The sequence below is a fragment of the Sciurus carolinensis genome, chromosome 10, assembly GCF_902686445.1.
Source record: "Sciurus carolinensis chromosome 10, mSciCar1.2, whole genome shotgun sequence".
Classification (NCBI taxonomy): Eukaryota; Metazoa; Chordata; class Mammalia; order Rodentia; family Sciuridae; genus Sciurus; species Sciurus carolinensis.
Window position 1 is genome coordinate 32,103,616 of NC_062222.1, and position 22,717 is coordinate 32,126,332.

The 22,717-nt window shown below is 40.1% G+C and overlaps 1 protein-coding gene and 1 pseudogene across 3 annotated transcripts in view; one reads left to right on the forward strand and one right to left on the reverse strand.

Annotated features, from left to right (window-relative positions):
* Pdgfc (platelet derived growth factor C) overlaps nucleotides 1–17,380 on the reverse strand; it is a 219,477-nt gene extending 202,097 nt beyond the window's left edge. The window contains exon 1 of one of the 3 annotated variants that reach the window (XM_047567351.1): nucleotides 16,066–17,380. In XM_047567351.1, the coding sequence (XP_047423307.1) occupies nucleotides 16,066–16,183 (118 nt within the window). In that variant the 5' untranslated portion in view covers nucleotides 16,184–17,380. The remainder of the gene's footprint in view (nucleotides 1–16,065) is intronic. The other 2 variants (XM_047567352.1, XM_047567350.1) reach the window with 2 other exon arrangements.
* A 202-nt stretch (nucleotides 17,381–17,582) lies between these two features.
* On the forward strand, nucleotides 17,583–18,222 carry LOC124994161 (60S ribosomal protein L34-like; annotated as a pseudogene).
* The last annotated feature ends 4,495 nt before the right edge of the window (nucleotides 18,223–22,717 follow it).

Here is a 22,717-nt window from a genome sequence, read left to right on the forward strand (position 1 = left end):
TGTATGTTTGAAATTTGTTCAGAGAACAGATCTGAAGTGGTCTAATCACACATAAAGTTCACTATATGTCACCTCATATAGTATTTTTTTGGTAAAGATTTCCCAATATATACATATAGTAGGTCAGACATACCATATTGTATGTGGTAAATATATTCAATTTTTATTTTATCAGTTATGTTCATTAAAGCTGGTAAAAGTACTATAGGGTGACAAAATGATATAAAAGTGTGAAATAAATAATAAAAAAGAAAAAATCTGATTATTCAATAAGTATTAACTGATCTCTTATAGGTGAATGATATTACAAAAGAGGAAAGATAGGTCCCGAGTATTAGGAGCTAATGCAGAAAGTTGTACATTACCTGCCAGCACAAATCTTTCAAAGATGCCCTGGGATCTTATGAGATGACATCTTCACATGTTCCTTAGTAAGTCACACAGAGTCCTTCATAATCAGCAAATAATTTTTTCAATCTTATTTCCCACCAGAAAGTGTTGATCTTTAAACAGATTGTATGTTGTCTCACAAGTCTATACCCTCTACATATAACTCTTTCTTTTCTGGTGATTTCCTCATTCTTCAAGATCCAACCTAAATTATGGCTTCATGGAGTCTTTCTTGTCTCAGAAGCAGAACATATTTGGGTTTAACAGGAAACATCAAGTCCTCAAAGACCCATATTTTGTTTGCCTGTTTTCCAAGTATAACAAGGCCGTTAGAACAAGAGGCACTTGGTGTCCATCTGGCTGAGTTGACTTCTTGATTCAGAGTCACAATGGCAAGGGCATAGAGTCAGGAAAATATGGATCTCTATGATGAGCAGAGGCCAATGATGAGTCATCTTTTCAGAAGAGAGACTGGGATGAGATCACAGTACACCCTGGGAGTACCAAAGCAGATTCTTGCTACCCCAAGTTTGGGGGGGCTCAGTCCAGCAACACAAGCATCACCAAGAAGCTTGTCAAAATGCGAACTCTTGGGCCCCAACCCAGACCTACAAAATCAGAATCTGGATCTCAATAAGTCTCCCCAGGTGATGTGTATGTGTGTGTTACAGTTGGAGAGGTACCATCCAAGCTTAACTGGTATAGACATAACTAGAGATCTAGTGTGGGAACAACTGGCATCAACTTCCTATAAATAATGGACATGGGGTGAGGATCACAGGCAAAGCCCAGATTCTAGAAAGAAGAAGGATACCTTTGTCTCAGTTTAGTCCACAGGTAACCAGTGACAGTGAGAATGCAGAAGTTAGAAACATAAAAACCATCTTACCTAAAAACAGAAATGTTAACATTTGCTTATTAGCCTGACAGTAATTCTGGGAATTCTGGGCTCATTTAATCTTTTATATCACATATTTTGAATTTTTGTGAAGAAATGCAGAAAAAATCTGTTAGTTCTAAGTTGCATTCTCAGACTTGGGAGTGCTAAGAGCAAGCCAATCTATGAGAATGACAAAGTCCTCTTAACGTATGTGTTAATGGATGGCACAGTGAAAGAGAGATGAGGCCAAGACAAGAAAGTGATATTGACATAGACATCTGTATACAGATTTTTCAAGGGAAATGGCCAGAAACTGATCAACAAATGCTGAATCCTTTAAGACACAGCAAGGACCCTACCCACCCACCTTGATCCCATCCTTGTCCAGCCCTAGGCTTCAGTCAGGAACCGGACTGAGTCAGAAGTGGAGCCATCCAAGGTTGTCACATTCTGAGTTCAAATAATTCTGAAGGACTGCGCATTCATGTTTCTGAACTGTAAAGGCATTCATGTTGGAAATTACTCTATAACTCTTGCACTTAAGAATGAGCCAAAAAGTCATGGTCTTGAGGTGTATGCACCCTGGAGAAGGGGAAGATTTTCTCCACCCAATAGAATTTAGGAGCAAGAAAAATGAAATCGTGTTTTAGTCACAAAGAATTCCAAGTACTTGTTGGCAGTGATTACAGAAACATAAAGTGACTTCCCCATGGTAAGGACACATACAATCCCTGCTCTACAAATGTGCACAGAAAAACAGTCTTTGGAGAGTGCAGAATGGGCATCCTGAAGGATGCTCCCCTATGTAAAACACCTACTAGAACTTGGACCCACCCCAGCAAATTGCTATGTGACTTTAAAGTACAAAAACAAACCTGTAGAGTACATCCAGCAGACACTAGACCTGCCATAGCAGGAACTCAAGCAGGGTTGTGGTGGTTTTCTCCTGTTTTATGGTTTCTGAGGGTACACTAGAATAAGCATCAGGACAAGAGTCAAAGTCATTGGAGTGGTTGTTCGATTTGAATTTCCATGGTGCTTTTGTTAACTGTTGGAGCTTTTATAAGTGAAAAGTCCTTGCTAATTCAGTTTTAGATGTGCCTTTTCAGCATGCATTGCCCCACGCATCACTACTCTCTCCAAAATTATTATTAACTGCCACACTTAACTGCAACTTCTGCGGCTGCATTCATGAATCTTCTTTGCCTATCAATCCCACTCTTTACTTCATCTCCAAATCCCAAAGGAAAGGTCTCAATATTCCTATAGATGGACTGGTCAACCATAAGCACCTATTTTGTTATCTTTTCTCTCATATGAATTAAACTTCTGTTGTCATTAGAATAAAAATATTTAATATAATTATTAACAATTAAAATATTATTATAGGGGATTATCTAATTCCACTTCTAGGAAGTCACTGAGAAATTCTCCCCTGCATTTCCTCACTCCTCACTTTGTCAAAAATTGTCTCAAGGCTCACTTCCCCCAAAACTTAATTCTCACTTCTCTACTAAGTGTGCTCAGTTCTTGCTGCAAAAATTTAATATGTTGCTTAATGTGTCACATCTTTTTTTACCTGTATTCCAACAGCAACTGAATTAAATACCTAGAAAGAGATAAGAACTATCAGTCAGAAGTCTTATCTCTTCCTAGGTATTTAACCATTTCCTCTCCTCTGGCTCTCTCCCAACACCAAAAACAAGCCAGCCAAGACACAAAATATCTTTCCCCACTTCCCTTCCCTCCATTCTGGAATCACTGCAGTTTCTTTTTCCCTCTTAAAAACATGATGTCTCACCTCCTCACTTATCTCACAACTATTCTCTTATATCCTTCATTATAATGAAGCATAGGCTATTGCTTACTGGTCCTTTTATTCTCAAATCCCTGTTGTATTTTACACCACAGGCCAGTATCAGTTACCATTTTCTCTCTCCTTGATATCCTCCACCACCTTCCTTAAAGATTTTTTCTTTGGTTTGTTCATTTCTTTCTACTTCATGGTTTCCTCTTCATGGGGACTTCTTCATGTGGCCCTTCATTTTCCTTCTAACTGCATGCTTCACGTTTCAGCAGCATTCCTTCTGTCCCTATCTGCTATACTCCATCAGGACTCACATCTATTCATAATTTGACAGCCTGACTGCCTGGATGGGAGGACTGATCATGGAGTTTACTGTTATTTTCTCAAGGCTATGTAATACATCAGTGTGCTTCGTTTAGTGCCTCCCATTTCTAATGATCCTCCATTGAATCTATTTCTTAGACCACTGTCAAAACAAACTACACTTTAGACTGCATGAATTTACCACATTTTCTTCTCTGCATGTTTACTTATCAAGTTCCCATCTCCTAATGTCCTCCCCTACCTCTGATTCTACAGGTACAAGACTTGCTCATCTTACCTCTGTTCAAACTATACCTCCTTGCTAATAGCTTTCCTGAGCCTCTTCTAATGGCTCAGCTTTCTTTGAATTCCCACCAAATACCCGATCACTTTTTACTCTGTAGTATAGCTGCTTATCTCTTCCTTTGTCTATAAACTACTTGAAGGCAACAACAAAGTCTCCTATAGTTTAAATCTCAAGTGTTTCCCAAAGGTCCATGTATTAAAAGCTTGGTCTCCAGCAAGGCACTTTAAAGTGGTGGTGGAACCTTTAAGAGGAGGAGTTTGAAGGGAGTAAGTTAGGTCATTGGGGATGTACCCTTGAAGGTCCCTCCCTTGCTCTTCCCCTCTTTTTCATTTCCTGGTCATGAGGTAGGCAATTCTGCTTCACCATGAGCTTCCACCATAATGTGCTGAGCCCCTCATCCCAACAGACACACTCTAAAGGCCTAAAAGCAATGGGCAGTCTGATCTGTAAACCTGTAAAACCCTAAGCCAAAATAAACCTTTTCTCTTTTGTAGTTGATTATCTTGGGCATTTTTTATAATGATAGGAAACTGACTGACACAAAGTCGAATTCAACTTTGCACCTTCCATGGTATCTCACAGTTTCAAACAGGAATTAGTGTCATTTTGTACTTTTCACCTCAGTTCTGAGAGTTTATATTTAGATAGTATACAACTAACTTCATAATGGAGTTAAACAGGTTCCTAAGGCATAAAGATGAGAACTGTTGTTATCATGATCACGTAGAATTCAATTTAAGAGAAGAGCTTAGATTTTTTTCATAGACCAAAGTACATTTAGCCCTAAGTCACTGATTATTTAAAAAAAAAAAAAAAAAAAAAAAAAAAAAAGTAGAAAATAGCAAGTCACACATTACACAGAAACTATAATATCCACCATTGGCTGTTGTTTATTAGACCTGTGGAACTGGGGCAGTTATTTCTGCTGCCAAACTTCCAGAGGCAACACTTGAAAATTGTCAGTATGGTATGGTGCCATCAAATTTTAAAACTTAGAAAGACTCATTGATTTTCACTAAGGGTTTCTTACATAATCACTTCCTTTATGACAAACTAGCCAACCATGATTCAGAGAAGTTGCAGAATAAAGAAATGCTGTGGTATGAACATAAAAATTATTTAGCTTACTTCTTGTGCTTACTTCAATTTCCAAATTTATTTCTGGCTACCATTGTCAGGGTCATTGCCACTAACAGGTAGCACCAATTTTACATTCTCATTCACCCAACTCCACTTTAAAGGACTATTCTGTCAAAACCCTTATGCCCAACTTCAGAGAAGGTAAATGAATATCTTAATGCAATAATGTGGTTCTCCTAAAAGCAAGACAACTTGGAATAAGACTTATTATCTAATTCTCCAGTAAGACAAACGAATGCCGCATAAAGTTGGTTATAATAGTGGTTTTATTACAAGACAGGCAGAGTTACAGAGACTGTAAATCATAACTGTTGTTGGATTTCTACTTTACATAGTTGTAGTTATGAGTCTACTCTTGTAAGCCAGAACAATTATTTTACAATTAGTTTAGACATGTCTGAGCCCAGAAGGAAAATTTCAATTTCAATCATCATTATTTTCCTTGAACAGGACCCAGTGCTACTAAAACTCAGGTCAATTCAACTTTACACACATAGGTTTCTAGCCATGTTCCAAAGCTGAACAGATTTATAAATATACATGGTCAAAATTTTAGGTGTGTTTTCAAACTCCACTATAAAATAACAATAATGGGTCCAATGCTTAAGAAGAAAACAACCAACCAACCAACCAATAAGCTTATAATCTCGTTCTCAAGGTAGAATATAGTCATGATCCTATAAAACATAATACACAACCCTGAATTTGGACTGCAAATCTATCACTTAAACATCTAGTAAATGACCCAATTTGTTTACATGGCCCTGTAGCTTTTTATGGCCTTTCCATAAAGAAGTTATTACATCCATTCCCTTTATTTTGTTAAAGAGTGTTTGAATGAGCCCCAGAACCACAAGCTAGTTAAACAAGCCCTCCTTAGATGGACGTGGTCTCATATAATTCACCACTACCGGGGACATTTTCAGAACAATGTTTGTAGTTTGGAAACACCACACATTCCCATACGCCAAAAGTATTTCCTGTGCTTTATGCAGTTTTAAATGTTAGGCAGAAATAGTAAATAAGTACTACTTTTCCATTTTTCCAAGCAGAAGTGTGGCATTTGCACTTCTTCCAGAAGATTTGCACCTCTAAGTGTTTTGCTATGGTAGGTTAACCATTCAGAAATGACTGCAAAGGAAGATTGCAGGGGAAATGGGAAATCCAGACACCCTAATTGATTTCCTAGGATGTAAACGTTAGTTCTAAAAGGAAACCATTTTAAAGCAGTTAGTTTAATGGGGTGCCCAACTGATGCCTATTAAAAGTTATCGGTACAGATTAAAAATAAATTTTCCACCAGGAAGGAAAACATTTTTTTTTAGGAAGCAGAGAGATGATTTAATTCCTCATTTTACATACTTAATCATGGCTTTAAACCTCAAGCCTGCTAATGTTCTCAACAAAACAGAAACGAAAACCACTTTTTAAAGGTTGGCATTTATCAATTAGGTTTCTAGGCTCAGCATCTCTCAATAACCTGACCAGATTCTGACCTGGAAAACCGTGCTATTTTTAGATTTCTGCTTTGTCTGGTGAAGGTCAAGACAGTTTTGACTACCATGACCAACACATGGCAAAGACACAAGTGAAACCACCATATATATCACTGATACATGTAAAACTGCATCTGAAACTATAAAAACACTAGGGTTCTATGAGTTTCTTTAATGGTAACAGCAATTCATTTCCATATAAAGCTCCAGAATTAGTGTAGTTTTGTTTACAAATAAAAGTGAAGTCAGTAATAAAATGCATGGTTATGAAGAAATAGCTGTTTATTAAATAGGAAGCATACCCTCGTGCCTTATTCCACCTCTAATGCCAATGCACTTCCAGCACTGGAAAGCTGCCTCCAGGACAGTCACATCTGGGTATGGATGTACAGATACCTGTTTTTCATACCAACATCACATCGTCCAACTTTTTTCTTGTTTTTATAGTGTTTACATATCCACACATTGCTATAAGAAACCCAGCGATTTTTTGTGTGTGGTGTTAGGGAGCCATTGAGCTACACCCCCATCCCCCAACTGAATTTTTCTCTGTCCATTGGGTAATCTAATGACATGCCATACACTCTACCAAGAGTTATTGTGGACTTACGGGGTGTTCCGCATTCCTGTCACTGTGTTCTGGTTTAACACATGATAAATCAGAAATGAACACTGTGGATTTGCCCTTTTTCCCAAACTCGGTAGGAAACTTCCAGGAAGAAAACTCAATATGTCTTTCTTCTCATTCGTTCACATCTGAAGATTTTAAGCAAATGTTCCTTCTTAGTACAATGATTCTAAACATCCCCTGCTGCCATAGAAAAAGAAATTATAATGCTTTAATGACTCCCAATTTGCATCTCTAATCACACCAGACTGAATATGTATGGCAGTATGGGAAACAAGCTGTGATTTATTTCTCAGTGGAAAAAAAAGAGAAATATATCACTATTTAAAAGACAGATGTCCTTATAAATACCCCGCAAAAATAACTGCCAGGAACAACTTGAGATAAATCCCACACAAGTCTAACTCCTGTTGTTGATAGTTTCTCATCTTTGTAGTGACTCCAAGGGCAGGTGCAATGGCCAGCTGTGCGTATTTAAGCACCGAAGACTTTATCTATCATGCAAACACTGAAATGACTAAAATAGTATCTCCCTGGAACAAGGATTTCCTAGAATGCAAACAGCACAGCTTCAAAACATGGCATGGTCAAAGGGAAATGAAGGGAAGGAAGGGGTAATGGGAATAGGAAAGATAGAATGAATCAAGCATTACTAGCCTATATGCATATATGATTACATGACCAATGTAATTCTACATCATGTACAACCAGAAGAATGAGACGTTATACTCCACATATGTATAATATGCCAAATACATTCTATTATCATGTATAACTAATTAGAACAAATTTTTCAAAAAAAGAAATAAATAAAAACAGCATGGTATCGAGACAGCACATCCGCCAAGAGAATTCAGTCATTTCAAATCCTTAAATATGACAGAACATTTGTAGTATCGTATGTATACAAGGGACTAAAACAGACCTCACTGGAGAAAAGAAGCAGTTACTCAATGTGAGGTAACCTCAGAAGAATTATTGTTCCACCAATCTTGCAATCATTTCCCTTACAATTCTTAAGGCTGCTGTCTTTGCTGTGTGAGAGCTTCATTACACTAACTTCATGTGCTGAAAGCTATCTCTCTTTTACAGGTCTCCTGATCCCTCGCCCAGCTTTATCCTGCATGCCATCCATTTCATGAATGAAGTGTGAGAACAGTTCCTTGTTTACAAAGAAGGCAACTTAGAGGCTGGGATATAGCTCAGTTGGTAGAGTGCCTGCCTTGCACGCACAAGGCCCTGGGTCCAATCCCCAGCATGATGGGGACACAATACAGGCCTAGCTTATGTGCAGGAACCCAGGCTGTGCAGCCTGTGCTTCTAATCAGTTCTGAACTTCCCAACAAGCCTCAAGTTGGAACTAAAATTCCAGCAATAACTACACCACACACACCAAACCCAACTCTGCTACTGCATGCCTGCTTAGAAAGTAACTGAAAATAATGGGTCCTGACTAAAACTTTAACAGGAACACAACTTTTTCTTTTGCTCTGTTAACTGACAACCCTACAGGAAGCACACACTGCAAACTGCATCAGGGCCTTTAAATCCATAAGCCCCGATTCATAAAGGGACACCTTTCTACTCTTTTCCTGCATCTCTGCATACCCTACTCTAGACTCTTCTTGTCTCTCATCATGATAGTCTCTCATCTTTTCATGTCTATATTCTTTTGTTCAGGCTGTTCCCACTATCTAGAATGTTTTCCTGTTTCCCTCAAAAACTCATCTCAAACTATGTCACCTATTCTCTGTGAGAACTTTTCTCCTTGAACTTCCTATCCAGACAGATTCAACCTTTTAGTAAGTTAACCGAGGATTTGTTTAGATGATATTAAGCAAAATCAACAGATAACGAGGTAAAGGATGGATCTGGGATCCTTCTCAGAACAAGTTCTCAGGGCAGGATCCACATCTTCTTCACTGTACCACACATCTAGGGCAGACCTTAGCACAAAGCACATGCTCATAAATATTAGCTGAATGAAAATAATGTTCTAATAAAACATTAGACCGTCTAACTGATAAAGGAAGAAGCGCGTGGCTCAGTCCTGACTTGGAGTCAGACCTAGACTGAAACATTTACCAGCTGTGAGAACTTAGCTAAGCTACTTGTTTCCCTGAATATCTGATGGAGGATGTTTGCAAATAAATTCCATATTATCTGTAAACAATGAGCACAAATGAGGCACCTAAAAGGCACTCCTGGATAGTCATTAAGCTTCACAAAACTAGAAGTTCACATGTTCCATTATACCCACCAACCACCCAAAAAGAATGGATTCCAATTCAGCCACTCCTGTGTTCTTCCTGGTGACCTTACTGGTAGCACCCACGTAGTTACATTAATGTGCACTTTGGGTATATTGGTCTCCCTCCATGAATCAGACTTCCACTTTGCCTCTGCCTCCCAAACCCCTCAACAACCCAAAACACATCTCATCCTCTTGTCGACTGAGAAACGACTCAACTACGATTTAAAATGAATAAAGCCAGGTACAAGAACATCATAGTTTGAAAATAAAAAGGTAATTACACAGAAACCATGGAAGTAAAATTAATGAAGCCAGTCTGGCAAAAGATGGTTTGGTTTTGAAATCAGGCAAATGTCCAAGGAGAAGGATATGAAGTCACTAAGGGACTAGAAATTACTGATTGAAAGTGACACATGAAATTTAATGCAAAATAGAATGAACATCAGAAAAAATTAAAATTTAAGTATATTCTCATCATGGATAAGACAAGATGTGTTAATGTTACCAAAAAAAAAAAAAATCACTCTTAGCAACTCGGTTTTAATGATAAATGCAATTATTTCAGCTTTATAATTATTTTATCTTTATAATTTTTAGGTCCTTTTGTTTTCTGATGTAGAAAACTCACAAATTTTTTAATAAGTTAAATAAATATTATTTTAGGGAAGCCATACCAGTCCATTGCTGTGAACTTATTTTCTGATGCTCTTAACCTTAAAGATAAATATGGATTTCTAAATAGAATACTCTATATAATGTAGTATAAATAAAATTTAGGCTCACTCACTAAATTCATTTCCAAAGAATAACAAGTTGTGCTTTCTAGAGCTGACTGAACATGATTATTTTTTAATTTCTATGATATTTTTACCAACATGTTATAAAACATCCTATTACATAAAAATAAACACCCTTGTAGAACCAAGCATGCCAATGCCAACCATCCTCTTCATTAATAAACCAAAATAAGATATTAATGTCATTCATCTATGGACCTGATGTAATTGCTTAACATAAGGTTCTAACATGCAATGGGAACATTTTTAAAGTCATCATTTTCAGTCATTTGCCAAACTCAGATTTCTATACCAACAGAAGTATTATGATACATTAACCAGATAATCTGTTATGTAATCTAATATGATTATTATGAGATTATTTTTCTTAGTGTTCTTATAAATAATGCTTCAAGAGTAAGGATTCCTATCTCACCTTAAAACTTACAAAACATACAACCTTCTAACATGACACAGGAATTCTTTTATAAAAAGTGTCAGAATTTTGACACCATAATTCCATTTTCCCAGTTGGTTACAACATAAGGAAAAATACATCACCACATTAGCAGTTTGCAATATTACCATCCGTCAAGAGTGTGCCAAACCACTTCTACTCTCCAGGCCTCAATGTGCACATCAGTGAGGAGACAGGCCCTTTGGATCCTCTCAGCTCCAACAGTACAAGAAGTACACAACTTGCTACTGATTTCAACCTGTACTTGTTATCTGTGAGCTACAAGCAAAAGATGAAAAGCACTCACATTTTGCAGTCTTGATATCTATTCACCATTCTTGAGTCCTTGGTCCACATCAAATCCCCACCTTTGGGGTATGTGCAGCAATGGCACTTTTAAGAGAGTAATCGAAGCCAGGTCTAGGAACCTACCCACTTGGTCAGTACAGGTTCAATTGGCAACATAGTGTATTTACAAGATTATAAAGTAGTACTCTAGTTGGCATACCTCATCACTACGAAGTTTATCTTCCTATAAAAAATGTCAAACAGTGTGGAAATTATAAGACCAAAGGTGTCATGTCTATCTTCCCCATCTCTCTTGCCAGGTCCTGACACTCACAGAGCTAAAACTAAAAAAACCTGCAGGAAGAAGGCTGGAGAGAAGTCATACCCCTTCCTGTCCTTCAAATCGTGGGTCATGTCTGAGCTGCCTAGCAGGGAGAAGAAAGAAAAGTTTTAACCACCAATATGAACTAAATTGATCACAGCTAAATATAGCAAAATGCCTAACTATCAGTATGATAGGAACATGGGTCAATCAGGGCAGAGTCAGCAGAGTTGAAAAAATGTCCCAGAGGCTTTGGGTTGGGTCAAGCATTGTGGCTTCAGATGGCTGGTCCACTGGTCTTGGAGGAGTGGCACTTCTTCCCAATCCACTGAAATATTTTATTATTTTAATAATCATTATGGTAATAAGTTTTCGGACATACCAACTTAAGATCAAACCCTAGACAGGTTCATAGGGGAAAGAAAAGAAAATTTTTGAGGGGATGGGGGGAAGCACAGTGGTAGAGAAAAATGATACAACACAGATTGTTTAATAAGAGAATTATAAAGAGATTACTTGGGGTTATATACAGATTCTGGCTGGCTGGTACTGTGTAAAGCTTTCCAATATAACAATTAGAAACATTTAAATTAGAGTAAGTAAATAAAGAGACTTTGATTGTGGTTTCCACCATTTTGACCGAAACAAAGCAAACTATGGGAAAAAGTTCAGTAGTCTTGGTATTTTGTTTTTTTCCTGATACGTGAATGCCTTGACTACTTATTTTTTTAACACATCACACTATAATCAAAATTTTGTCTCTACAAAAGATGTGAATGTTCATAAATAAAACTGGGTTCTTAGCAGTACAAAGGTTAAAAAAATAACCTGAGCAGAAGCAAATGCAAAGAAGATATGTAAAAAAATAAGTGTTAGGAAAGATGGAATTAAGACTAGACAAATCTAAAATTTAGGTGCATGAGAGGCCCACCAACATGGACCACTGGAGAAAGTGTTTAGAGTGGGATCCTAATTTCTATTTACAAGTAATTAACAAATGATACACTTGTTCCTGAGGCTTCTGACACACCTTTCACACTTTCTGAACACCTTTTAGAATTAAATATACTGACTTCCAGTTAAACAGAGAAGATAACAGTTGGCAGGGGAGGAAAAGTTACCATATAAAAGAGTGGAGCTTTTTCAAAATCACCTACTGTGAAAAACAAAATTCACCATTACATAATGGTACTTTACTTATTCAACTTCCTCAACTCTCTCAAACAGAACAGAAAATCAGGAGGAAGTTGTTTTTTTTTTGTTTGTTTTTTTTTTGTTTTTTTTTTTAAAGCTTCTAAATAACGAAAATAAATATCCCAAAGGTCATGTACCCAAACTTATAGACTGACTTGCAGGAAAGTCCCCTCAGTCCTCTGGCAGAGCCTATTTACTGTTGGACACTATTCTAAATATTGTGATTATCTGTCTGTTAATAAAAGAGCTTTGAAGCTATCACCCAAAGTGGGGTAAGGGCCAGGCATGCACATAGTGTCAGTGGTAGGAAAAGAAAGACTGAACTTAAAAAGAGGGGTGCTGAAAATCCAAACACAAGAGACCAGCAAAAAGGCGTTCCTAGGGACCACTGTCCCCAAAGTTAACTGCCCCACATGTCACAAAGCCCTTATAGAAAGAAGGGTTTACAATAAATTATGCTCAAAAAGACTAAGCTTAATTAATGGAAGTATATTCCAACTCAAAACTCAAAATGCTTATGGAAAATGGAAAAAGCAAGAAGTTTCAGGTTCTAAAATCACTCACCAATGAAACAAGGTGGAAGAGGCACTGGTCCATCACCTTTGCGATTATCATCTATTTGGGGGTATATGCCCATGGAAAAAATAAGCTTTGGTTTTTTTGTTTTTTTTTTTTCTGAATATATATGATTGCCTCTGCTGCAGCTCAGAAGCACCATCCCAGGACTTAATCATTTCCTGATAGACATTCACATCTCAAATCAGTGCCCACTGACATTTTTTTCCCATGGTCACACAGGAAGTTTACAGATCAGAAACCCTCAAAGCAAGTCAGCATTATCTTTTATCTCTTTTCTTAAGTTAAATCAGGAGATCCTCATTTTATATGTGAGATGAGACTTTAGGGTTTAAAGTAAGATTAAGAAAGAAGGACTAGGGCTGGGAAGTAGCTTAGTGGTAGAGCATGTACTAAAATATGTGTGTCCTTGGGTTCCAACCCCAGCATAGCAGGGGAGGTAAGGGAGACAAAAATGCAACTTGTATTACTGGAGGATAAAGCTACTTTTACAGTAAAAGAAAAGTTGCAGAACTAATGTAAGTGAAAAATCAGGTAACCAATAATAGTTTAAATGACACTGATCCCTAATTTTGAACACATATTCCAGTCTAAATCCATGTATCTAGCATTGGCTATGGCAAAGCTATAGCAATTAATTTCATTTATGATGCCAAGTTAATATTGAAACTCAGAAAGCCTAGGGATTTGATTTAGTAAACACCATTTTAGAGTTTAGAATACTCAGGAAAAGAGAGTATGATGGGGAGGGATCCTTGAAAGCAGACATGAGCTCTTATAATCCCAGAAGATCAATTTGGATATTTCATATTTAGTACTTGGAAGTACTTTCACAAAATGATGCAATGCACAAACTGGACCCATAGCATTTTCTATGTGGTTTTCTCAGGAGGGTTTGCACTTACAGAATTAGATAATTGTCAAAACCGAGAGAGCAATAAGCAATCAAAAATCAATTGTAACTCAATATGAAGACAAAAAATATCCCCACCTACCCTCCCCGCCAAAAAAGGGAGAATGAACTTTTTGAAGTCAAGGAAGAGGGAAAATAAGTTGTTGTTATTCCACCAAATCTACTCTCCTTCCAGGGTGATCTTCTTCAGTACCCACCTGTTATCCTCAAATCTTGGAACCTTGATGAAGCATAAAATCAACCTGAGCATGTGCAGAAAAATAGCTCTGTACTGCCCCCTAGTGCTGGCCAGTGCCACTTCTCCTTAGACTAAAAACTACAAGGTGAGTAGTTCCTCTACTTCTAGTTATTTCCTGCTGCCAATGTCCAGTAGCTAAACATAGCCCAATCCTCTGCCCACAGATTAGGAAACAACCAAGCTATTTTTAGCATCATGCATCTTAGGAATGGAAATGGCCCAGCCTCAGATGGCAGCAATGTGTGTGGCCCTGGCTTAATGAACTCGCCTCTTCTTAGAGTATGAACCTACTCAGTAAAGTGGCCAATAACCCAGAAGAGCTCTGGGGCCCACTGTAAAATAATGATAGCATGTGGATCACAAGAGAGAATGCAAGGAAAGGACAGAGAGGCACAGGTAGCAAGAGAATCCAGGAGATGCCAAGTCATGGTAGTAGGAGAAATGATATGGAACCAGAAGAGTAAAAGGAAAACAGAGACTAGGGATGTTGTGCACTATTGTCATATGGAGAAGCCTGTCTAGTAAGAAGCAATATTTTGAATAGAACATTTATTTGACATGAGAAAGAACAAAGGTTGGTCTGATCTGCTTCCTGCCTGGGTACAGCTGGTGCTGTGGCTCCTTTGATCACTTTCTCCCAGTCCTCTGCAGGTCCTGTGATTAGAGGTAGATCCCCAGGCTGCCCTTTGATCAGCAGCTCAAGGAGCCTGCAGGTGCCATGCGCCATCACATTAGCAAGTTGCAGGCAGGAGTCACATTAATAATGGCTGACAAATGTGATCCTACATCTTCATGCACAAGCAACAGATACAAATAATGTCCCAGGAATACTTACTTTATCTGTCGTTGTACTCTAGAACTTTCTGTGCTTTCTTAGAGAGGAACACTTTATACAGTTTAAATGCAGAGTTGAAGCTTCCAAACACCTCCCCCAAATAAAGAAAAAGTCAATGTGACTTAAAAGTACAGTACACTTCATTCTGGTTTTCCAGGTATGCTGCTTGTGTTCATCTCACCTGGTTAGTGAAGTGATAGCATACTTGCATTGTAAACACATGACATTCAGAGCAGAGCCACCACTTGTAAACAGAGTGTTTAATATTCCAATTTTAGACAGCCTACATTAACATTGTGGTTTCATGTGCAGTATAAAATTTCTATTTACAAAGGATTCTCAAAAATGACTTCATAATGGTAGATCAAGAGAAAAAGAGTTTAGAAATTGAATGATGTAAATCATATGGGGTTCAGAGGCTAAGCAAATTACACACCCCGAAGCTTCTCTGGCTTTATGAAAGGAGCCTTTCTCCAGCTCTGTGCAATCCCAGCCCAAGGGAACTTGCATTTGAGAGTTTTCTAAACATTTCAGGTACACTTGAAAGCTGAAAGTAATTCTCATTTCCTATGCAGGATTAAGTCGTTTCCAGCACACACAAAATAGCAGTCATTCACTAACACATACAAAAAACACACCACCAGAAAGGTAAGGACTTTGGAGTACAAAGGCACGTTTAAAAAAAAAAAAAAAAAAAAAAAAAAAAAAAAAAGACTGTGAGCACAAGAAAAGTACTTTTTTTTTCGTTACCCTAAAGCACGTCCACACGGCCTCTTGACCTCTATATTTACCTACTTATTGATTAATTGATGCCTTTCCACCCAGAGTGCTTCAATTAATGCGGTCGATACATTTCCCGAGACCCCCACTGCCACCATCCTCCCTCCCAAAAGTCAAACATTCCAAGACTCATTCATTTTGGATTCATTTCTAGAGGCAGTTCTTGAACTGCTAACTCTGGCAATGCGCGATCCTGCAATGTGCGTTTGAACTGACGTTCACAATCGCTCCCCGAATGTCCTCTCCCTAGCTGAGGCTGCAGTGGCACTCGCGTTGCCCTGTTAAGTTTTGTGGCAACTCCCGAAGTTGCAAACTACACGTAACCTCCAAAAGTCCACGCCAATGAACGGAGCGCGCATTTGCATGGGTAGAGAGACGATGATACCCTCGCGGGCTGGTCTACATCACACACCAACGCACAATGCCAACATTAACACACACAGCGAGAAACGAGAAGGGGGAGCGTGGGGGAGAGACTCACCGTTCTGTTCCTTGTTGCTGGAGAACTGGAATTTACTACTCAGGTTGGACTCAGCCTGAGTCCCGTGAATCTGGCCGGCCAGGGCAGATGTCAGCAGGAGAAGCCCGAAGAGGAGCATTTGGCTGAGTAGGGCGAGAGCTCACTCACGGCGGGCACTTGGGAAGCGGCGACTCCCGAGTCTTTCACCACCGCCAGGGGAAGGCTGCACTGGGGTGGAAGCGCCGAGCCTGCTCTGGCAGCAGAGAATCGCAGGGTAGTTTCCACATAATCCCATCCAAAACTTTTTCCTAGAGCCCTCTTCTGTGTCTCCAGTTTTTGAAAAGGATCAAAGCAAAACCTGGACCTGAACCAGTTTCCCAAGGTTTAAACAAATCCTGAGCTGTGCCGAAGTGGTGGGGGTGGGGGTGAAGGCGAGGGAGGAAAGAGGGGGTGGGGACGCGGGGGAGCCGGGGGAGCGGCGAGAAGTCACCAGCAAGTTGCTGGGAGCACCTGTCAGTTGGGGGGCCTGGACAGAGGCGAAAACTCAAGGGTCGCGCCAAGTCAGTCTGAAAGCCAGTTCCGCGGCGAGCAGTTTCTGATCAATAACAAAGCTGCCAATAGATGTGGCTCTCCGGGCGCCCCTCTCCCCGCCCCACCCCCACCCCCACCCCCGAAGGGGGAGGGGGAGGAAACCAGACGAGGGCGCCGCGCGGGTCCCCCGGGCCGCGGCGCCGGAGCGGGGCCGGGGGCTGCGGGCCCAGGCGGCCCGGCGCGGGTGGAGGGGGCCGCGGGACTCCGACTCGCAGCTCCGCGCGCACTGTGCGCGCGTCCCGAACGCCTCAGCACGGATCCCGGCACCTGGCTTGAGTTTTCCGCGACCAAAGTTCACCTTGTGCGGGCGAGTTCCCAGCTCCTCCAAGCCGAGGAAAGTTGGGCAGCGCCGGGTCACCGCGGGGCTCCGGTCAGGCCCCGTCCCCTCCCCCACGCCTGGGGCTCGGCGCTAACCTCGGGGCTCCGCGCGGCGTCTCGGAGAGCGCGGGGCGGAGAGGGAAGGCCGGGCGGCCGGGAGGATCTGGCTTGTCCCCTCCCCTTCGCTACCTTCCCCCAGCGGCGGCAGTTGGGAGGTGGGGGCCGTGGGCCGAGCTCGGGCGGAGCGGGGGAGGCCGATCCTTGGTCCGGCGGACCGCCGAGAGGGCGGCGGGGGTCGGCACCTCCGGGAGGGGCAGCCTCGGCCGTGGCCGCTCGCGCCGCCCTGGCCGCCAGCTGGCTGTCCAACAGGTGCTGGCACAGACCCGGGGTGCTGCGGGGCTCGCCGCAGACAGGACCCACACGGCCCGGCGAGGAATGCCGCCAGGGCGGCCCCCGGTTTCCTTTCCCCAGGGCTCCCCTGGCCCCAAGTAGAAAGCAGGAGAAGGTGGCGAAGGGTGCTGCGAAAGCAGAAAGAAGTGGGAAAGAACCTCTTGGGACCCTCCTCCTCCCGCTCTCTGTAACTGTGGCTCGTCATTTATTTCCGAGGGGATCCCCGCTCCCAAAGGACTATGCCAGGACCCGTGGCCAGACTTTCTGGACTGAAGGAAAAAGGGAAAGATTTCCCTCCAATAAGCAGCTCTCCGAAGCAGGATGCAGAAAGCAAAAGGAAAGTCAAACCGCCCAAATAGTTAACATTCATTGAACAAATACAGTCCTGTATTTATTGAATGTCTACTGTGTCGGGCACTGTGCTAAGAGCGGGGGCCAATGTCTCTGCTCTGCGGAAACTTGCACACTATTTGGTCAGTATTAAATTAACATCAGGCACTACTGGGAATTATGTCTAGGGACTCTCAGACGGGCCTGTCGTTTGACATACCTTCATAAGCTCTCCCACAATACAGCCTCTACCAAAACGAAGCCTCCCAGAACCCGTGGTAATAGAATCCTTGGCCTTATAGCAAGATGCTTGAGAAAGCACCAAAATCCCATGTGGCGCGTGCCCGGCCCCACTTCGAGGGGTTCGTGCTGAGCCCTAAAGTTCTCAGGAGGTTGTCTAAAACGAAAAAACATGTCAGTGGGGCCTGTGCTGGTTCCATATGTGCTACATGTGTCTGTGACAGGATCAAGTGTACTTTCCTTATCGAGGAGCAGAAAATCCTTGTGAAAGTGTTGAAGGCACAAGCACAGAGTCAGAAAACGAAATAAAAAAAGTGAAGCCTTGGGGAAATTTAAAAAAAAAAATCAAAATGAAAAAATGATAATATCACACAAGTGATGGCAGGCAAATCATAATCATCACCTAACCTTTTGTTAAGTAAATCAGTACAAACAATCCAACCATTGGGGCCTTTGGGCTCCAATACAGAACCAAGATAACAACCTTTCTAAAACTAAAGAATGACTTTTGGACAGGGATGTACTACTAGACCAAACCAGGAACTGACCCTTCCTCTGCCAAGCTAAAAAATGGCAAGCCCTCTTTCTATACTACTGAGACACCTACTGAGGCCAACCAACCAGACTTCTCTGCTTGGTATATTCTATTCTTCTCCTTCCTGCTTTCTTAAAATTTGTGGGCTGGAGAAGTAACTCCATAATGGAGTATGTGCGTAGCCCGTTGTAGGCTCCAAGTTCTATCCCCATAGTAAAAAACAAAATGTGAAAGAAAATTAAATTAAATTAAATTAAATAATAAATTCTACTGTCCTTTGAAATCCTTACCACCCAGTCCCCTTCATTCTCTATTTTTCCCTTTACCATTTCTATCTTCAGAGTACTGGATATAAAGGCAACTAAGGCCCAGTCTCTGACTTTAAGAAATTTACACTTTAGTGGACACAGCCTTGTTATTTTATTCACCTTAGCAGCTCTTCCACATCATCCCTAGGAATCCATATTTGCACAATAAATGTGTTCCAAAGGTGTTTTATAAATGTGTAAAGAAGGGGAGTGGTTCCCCATTTTAATATCATAATGGGAAATGTAAAAGACTTATCTTCTGAATCCATTTTAACCTATTTCTAAGTCATTATTCTTCAGTGCTTCCAATTTTATGTTTAGTTTTCTAATCAGGACTTCTCTAATTGAGGTTGTTGCATATCCATAGAGTTGAGTTCCCTGACCACCCACGTGGAGTGTATGTGTGTGTCTGCAGTTTTAATCCATTTGCTCTAACAAGAATGTAAGGGTGATGACTACCCTTTATTTTGTATCATTTCATATTGGCTAGAACAGTGCCTGGCACAGGGGGATAATAAATAAACACACTTGACTGACTGACAGGTTTCTTTATTGGAGTCACTTACATTCTCCCTGGAATTTCAGCATGAAGGTTGCATTTGAAAAGTTACAGATGATCTAGAATAATACTCCACCTCTGTGTTTCACCTCATCCATATTCTACAGATTGATTTGACAATTGCCTTATAAATAAAGCCAGCCAGGTGCTCCTGAATGACCCCTAGACAAAATCACACCCACATTGGCTGGTTGCCTTTCAATGTACTTGTGCAGTCGTTGTTTGAACTGCCTTAGCCTTTGGCATTGTCAACTCTCTTTAACACTTCATCCTCTGCCTGTGTTCCTGTTCCATTTCACTTATGAACCTTTCCTAGAAAAGTGAAATCCTTGCATTGAAAGTAAAGTTTATGAAATCCAGAGTCTGCAATTACCAAACAATATATTTTGAACGAATTTGGCTTTGTTTTGGCCTAAGGCATTTTCCTTGAGGAAAGGCATCTGTCCCACCAACCAAGAGAAAATAATTTCAGACATTCTTTGTGGTTTTCATGTTTTCTTAAACCTTAGGAGGGACTGGCCATCCTGCTGCATGCATGAAAACACCACCTATAAACTTCTACTGAAGAGCAAGTCCCCCTGTACTTGTTTGTTAACCAGGATCATTTCGGGGAGAGAGAATAGGTATCTCTACTAAATTTTTTGTAAAGTGGAATAAGGTGGTTGTTTTTTGTTGTTGTTTTCATTGTCATCAGTGGACACTCTGGGCTGACAGGCCCAGATGCCAGTTAGATTTGACTTTTTTTTAATTGGTTCTTTATAATTATGCACAATAGTAGGATTCATTATGCCGTATCCAAACATGCACGTGACATAATTTGATCAACATCATTCCCCAGTACCTTCCTTTTTTCTCCCCACCTCTTTCCCAGATCTGCCTGCATACTGGGGAATGAAATCTACCAAATTATGCTATGTCTATGTTTGAATATAACACAATTAAATATATGTATTCATATATGTATTTATTCATTATTATATAATTATGTATAATTAATTGAAGCAATAACAATAATGAGAAGGGAGGTCAGTAGAGTAGAGCAAGTAGAATAAGCTTTTAAACAAACTACTCCTTTAGCTAGTCATTGAAACCCTCAGAAGTACCGGAACCATGGAACATTTTCCACAGAAAATCAAATAATATAAATTCTCTTGCCCTTTTTCAATACATACACATAAACACACACACACACACACACACACACACACTCACACACAGAGGCACGCCTGAAAAATTATTTTAAGGTTTTTTTTCACTAATCATTTTTGTTCTTTTTTCATTTGTATTTCTTCCTTTTAATTATACATGATCCCAGGACTTTTGAGTATTTTAGTGGTAGGTAATTGAACATGAGTTCTTAACTTTCAGAAAACTCTGCTCTACCTAAATGCCCACTGTGCTTCCAGAATGCATAACAAGCAACAACTTCATATACACATCAAAAAGGCTGGACCAAGGGAAATCATTAATAAGCAAAGAAAATGACACAGACAAATCATGACTGTACTTGGGTGGTGGGAGGGAAGCAAATAAATAAGTAAATGAAGTAAGGACTCCACTCCGTCTTAAAACCATTCTCTTCTCTCCCGACTTTCTGCAGCCCTCAGGTCTAGAGAAGCATATGACCTGTTATCTCTGGGTATCTAGCATAGATCAGTACTCTGATTTTCCAACCTAGAAATCATAAAACATAGTTTTTCTTCCGGTATCAGGCACCCCTTACATCTCAGCATAACTGCTAATCTGAGGAAAGGGTATCTGTTGTAGCAGATGAAAGACAAGTTTGCTAAGGCCCTGCTTTCGAAGGAGCAGATACACTTAATTCTGACTTTGGGGGGGAGGGGTGGGAGGTGGGGAGTTAAAAGTGTGTGGCCCAAAGTAATTAATGACAAAGACAGGACTTGAAGTGACTCTCTGGGACCTTTCTCATTGAAGTAAAGCTGCCATTTCCATTTTGAAATTATGGTTGAGTATGCACAGATTTTTTTCCAAGAGTCTCAGAAATATTTGTCTGACTCAGAACTCAGAGAAAGTAAGTAGTCAGAAACTGCAACCCCCAAAAGGCAAGCCCTGGTAACCTTGGAACCAGCACAACAAAAGGTCATTTCACTGAGACATGGGAGATCAGAAACAGCCTGGCTTTACCACCAACAAACAGAACAGCCTTGATCTAGGGATCCTCTCTGCCCCTGAGTTTCTTTTTCCTCACACAGGAAATGTGTGTTGAAGTCTGTCTGGAATCTTACAGCTTTAGAATTCTTTGATTTTGTTAGCTATGATAGGTAATGTTGGCAATAGTTTTTCATTGTGATTCCTTGATAATAAATATTACTCAGCTTCAACTCAGGGATGTCCTCATGACTGGCAAGAAAAGTGATAAATGGGTACTTCTTTCTAAACTTGCCCAACCAAAGTAGTCCTGTTTTACCTGTTATTGTTATGATTTAGGAAGAAATTCTACTGATAAACATAAAAGAAGTATGTGTAGGGAGGGTTGTATTTAAAAAATACTGGCTAGGGCAAGTATCAGGAATTTCATTAACTTCAAGGAAACTAAATAAACTACATGTAGCACATTTTAAATTTTAATATTTGATTAGTATGCTAAGAACTTTCAAAGAGGTAAACTGTGGCCCACGTGGAATGCCAAGGTAAAGAGAAAGAACTAACGAACATAGCAGAGTTATAAATAATAAGGAAATAATATTGTTAGCCAAGAACAAATGGCCAATCTCATACTGTTCTATAGAGTCACACTGGTGGAATGTGAAACAATCTGCAGAGCAAGGAGCATCCCATAAAAATGTGGACAGCAACCCAACACTATGTTTGGCCATGTCTGAGAGTCATTATGATGTCATTTTTCTCTCCCTTGAAATCATTTGTAGGATATGAAGGCTGTTGTCCGCCTTGTGACAAATCATAGTAAAAAGGTCAAGTCATGACCACAGATCTTCTTTTCTCACATAGTGACCCTCTTATTTCAAAGGTCATGGGAGAAGGACCCTTTTACTTTGTGATCATTATTTCAAATGCAACCCTTCCCTTGGCTATTTGCCTTTGTAAAAGAGTCTGGATGGTCTCCATCCACTATTTCATAGTAAACATTTAAAAAGTGCTGTTGTACTATCTGCAGGTATTAAAATGTCACACTGTACCCCATAAATATGTACAATTACTATATGTCAATTAAATTTTTTTTCAAATGAAATGAAAAATTTTGTGGGCTAACAGAAAGGAAAATAGGACTTTAACAACATCAAAAGTGCCCTGGATTGCTTTTGAAGTTCGAGATAGACCAAGAGATTTTTATCCCCTTTTCTATTATGATTATTACATTTTGCTGCCCATAGCATCTTTATAATAATAAAAATGCCTGTTCTCTTCTTAGAACAGTCTTGG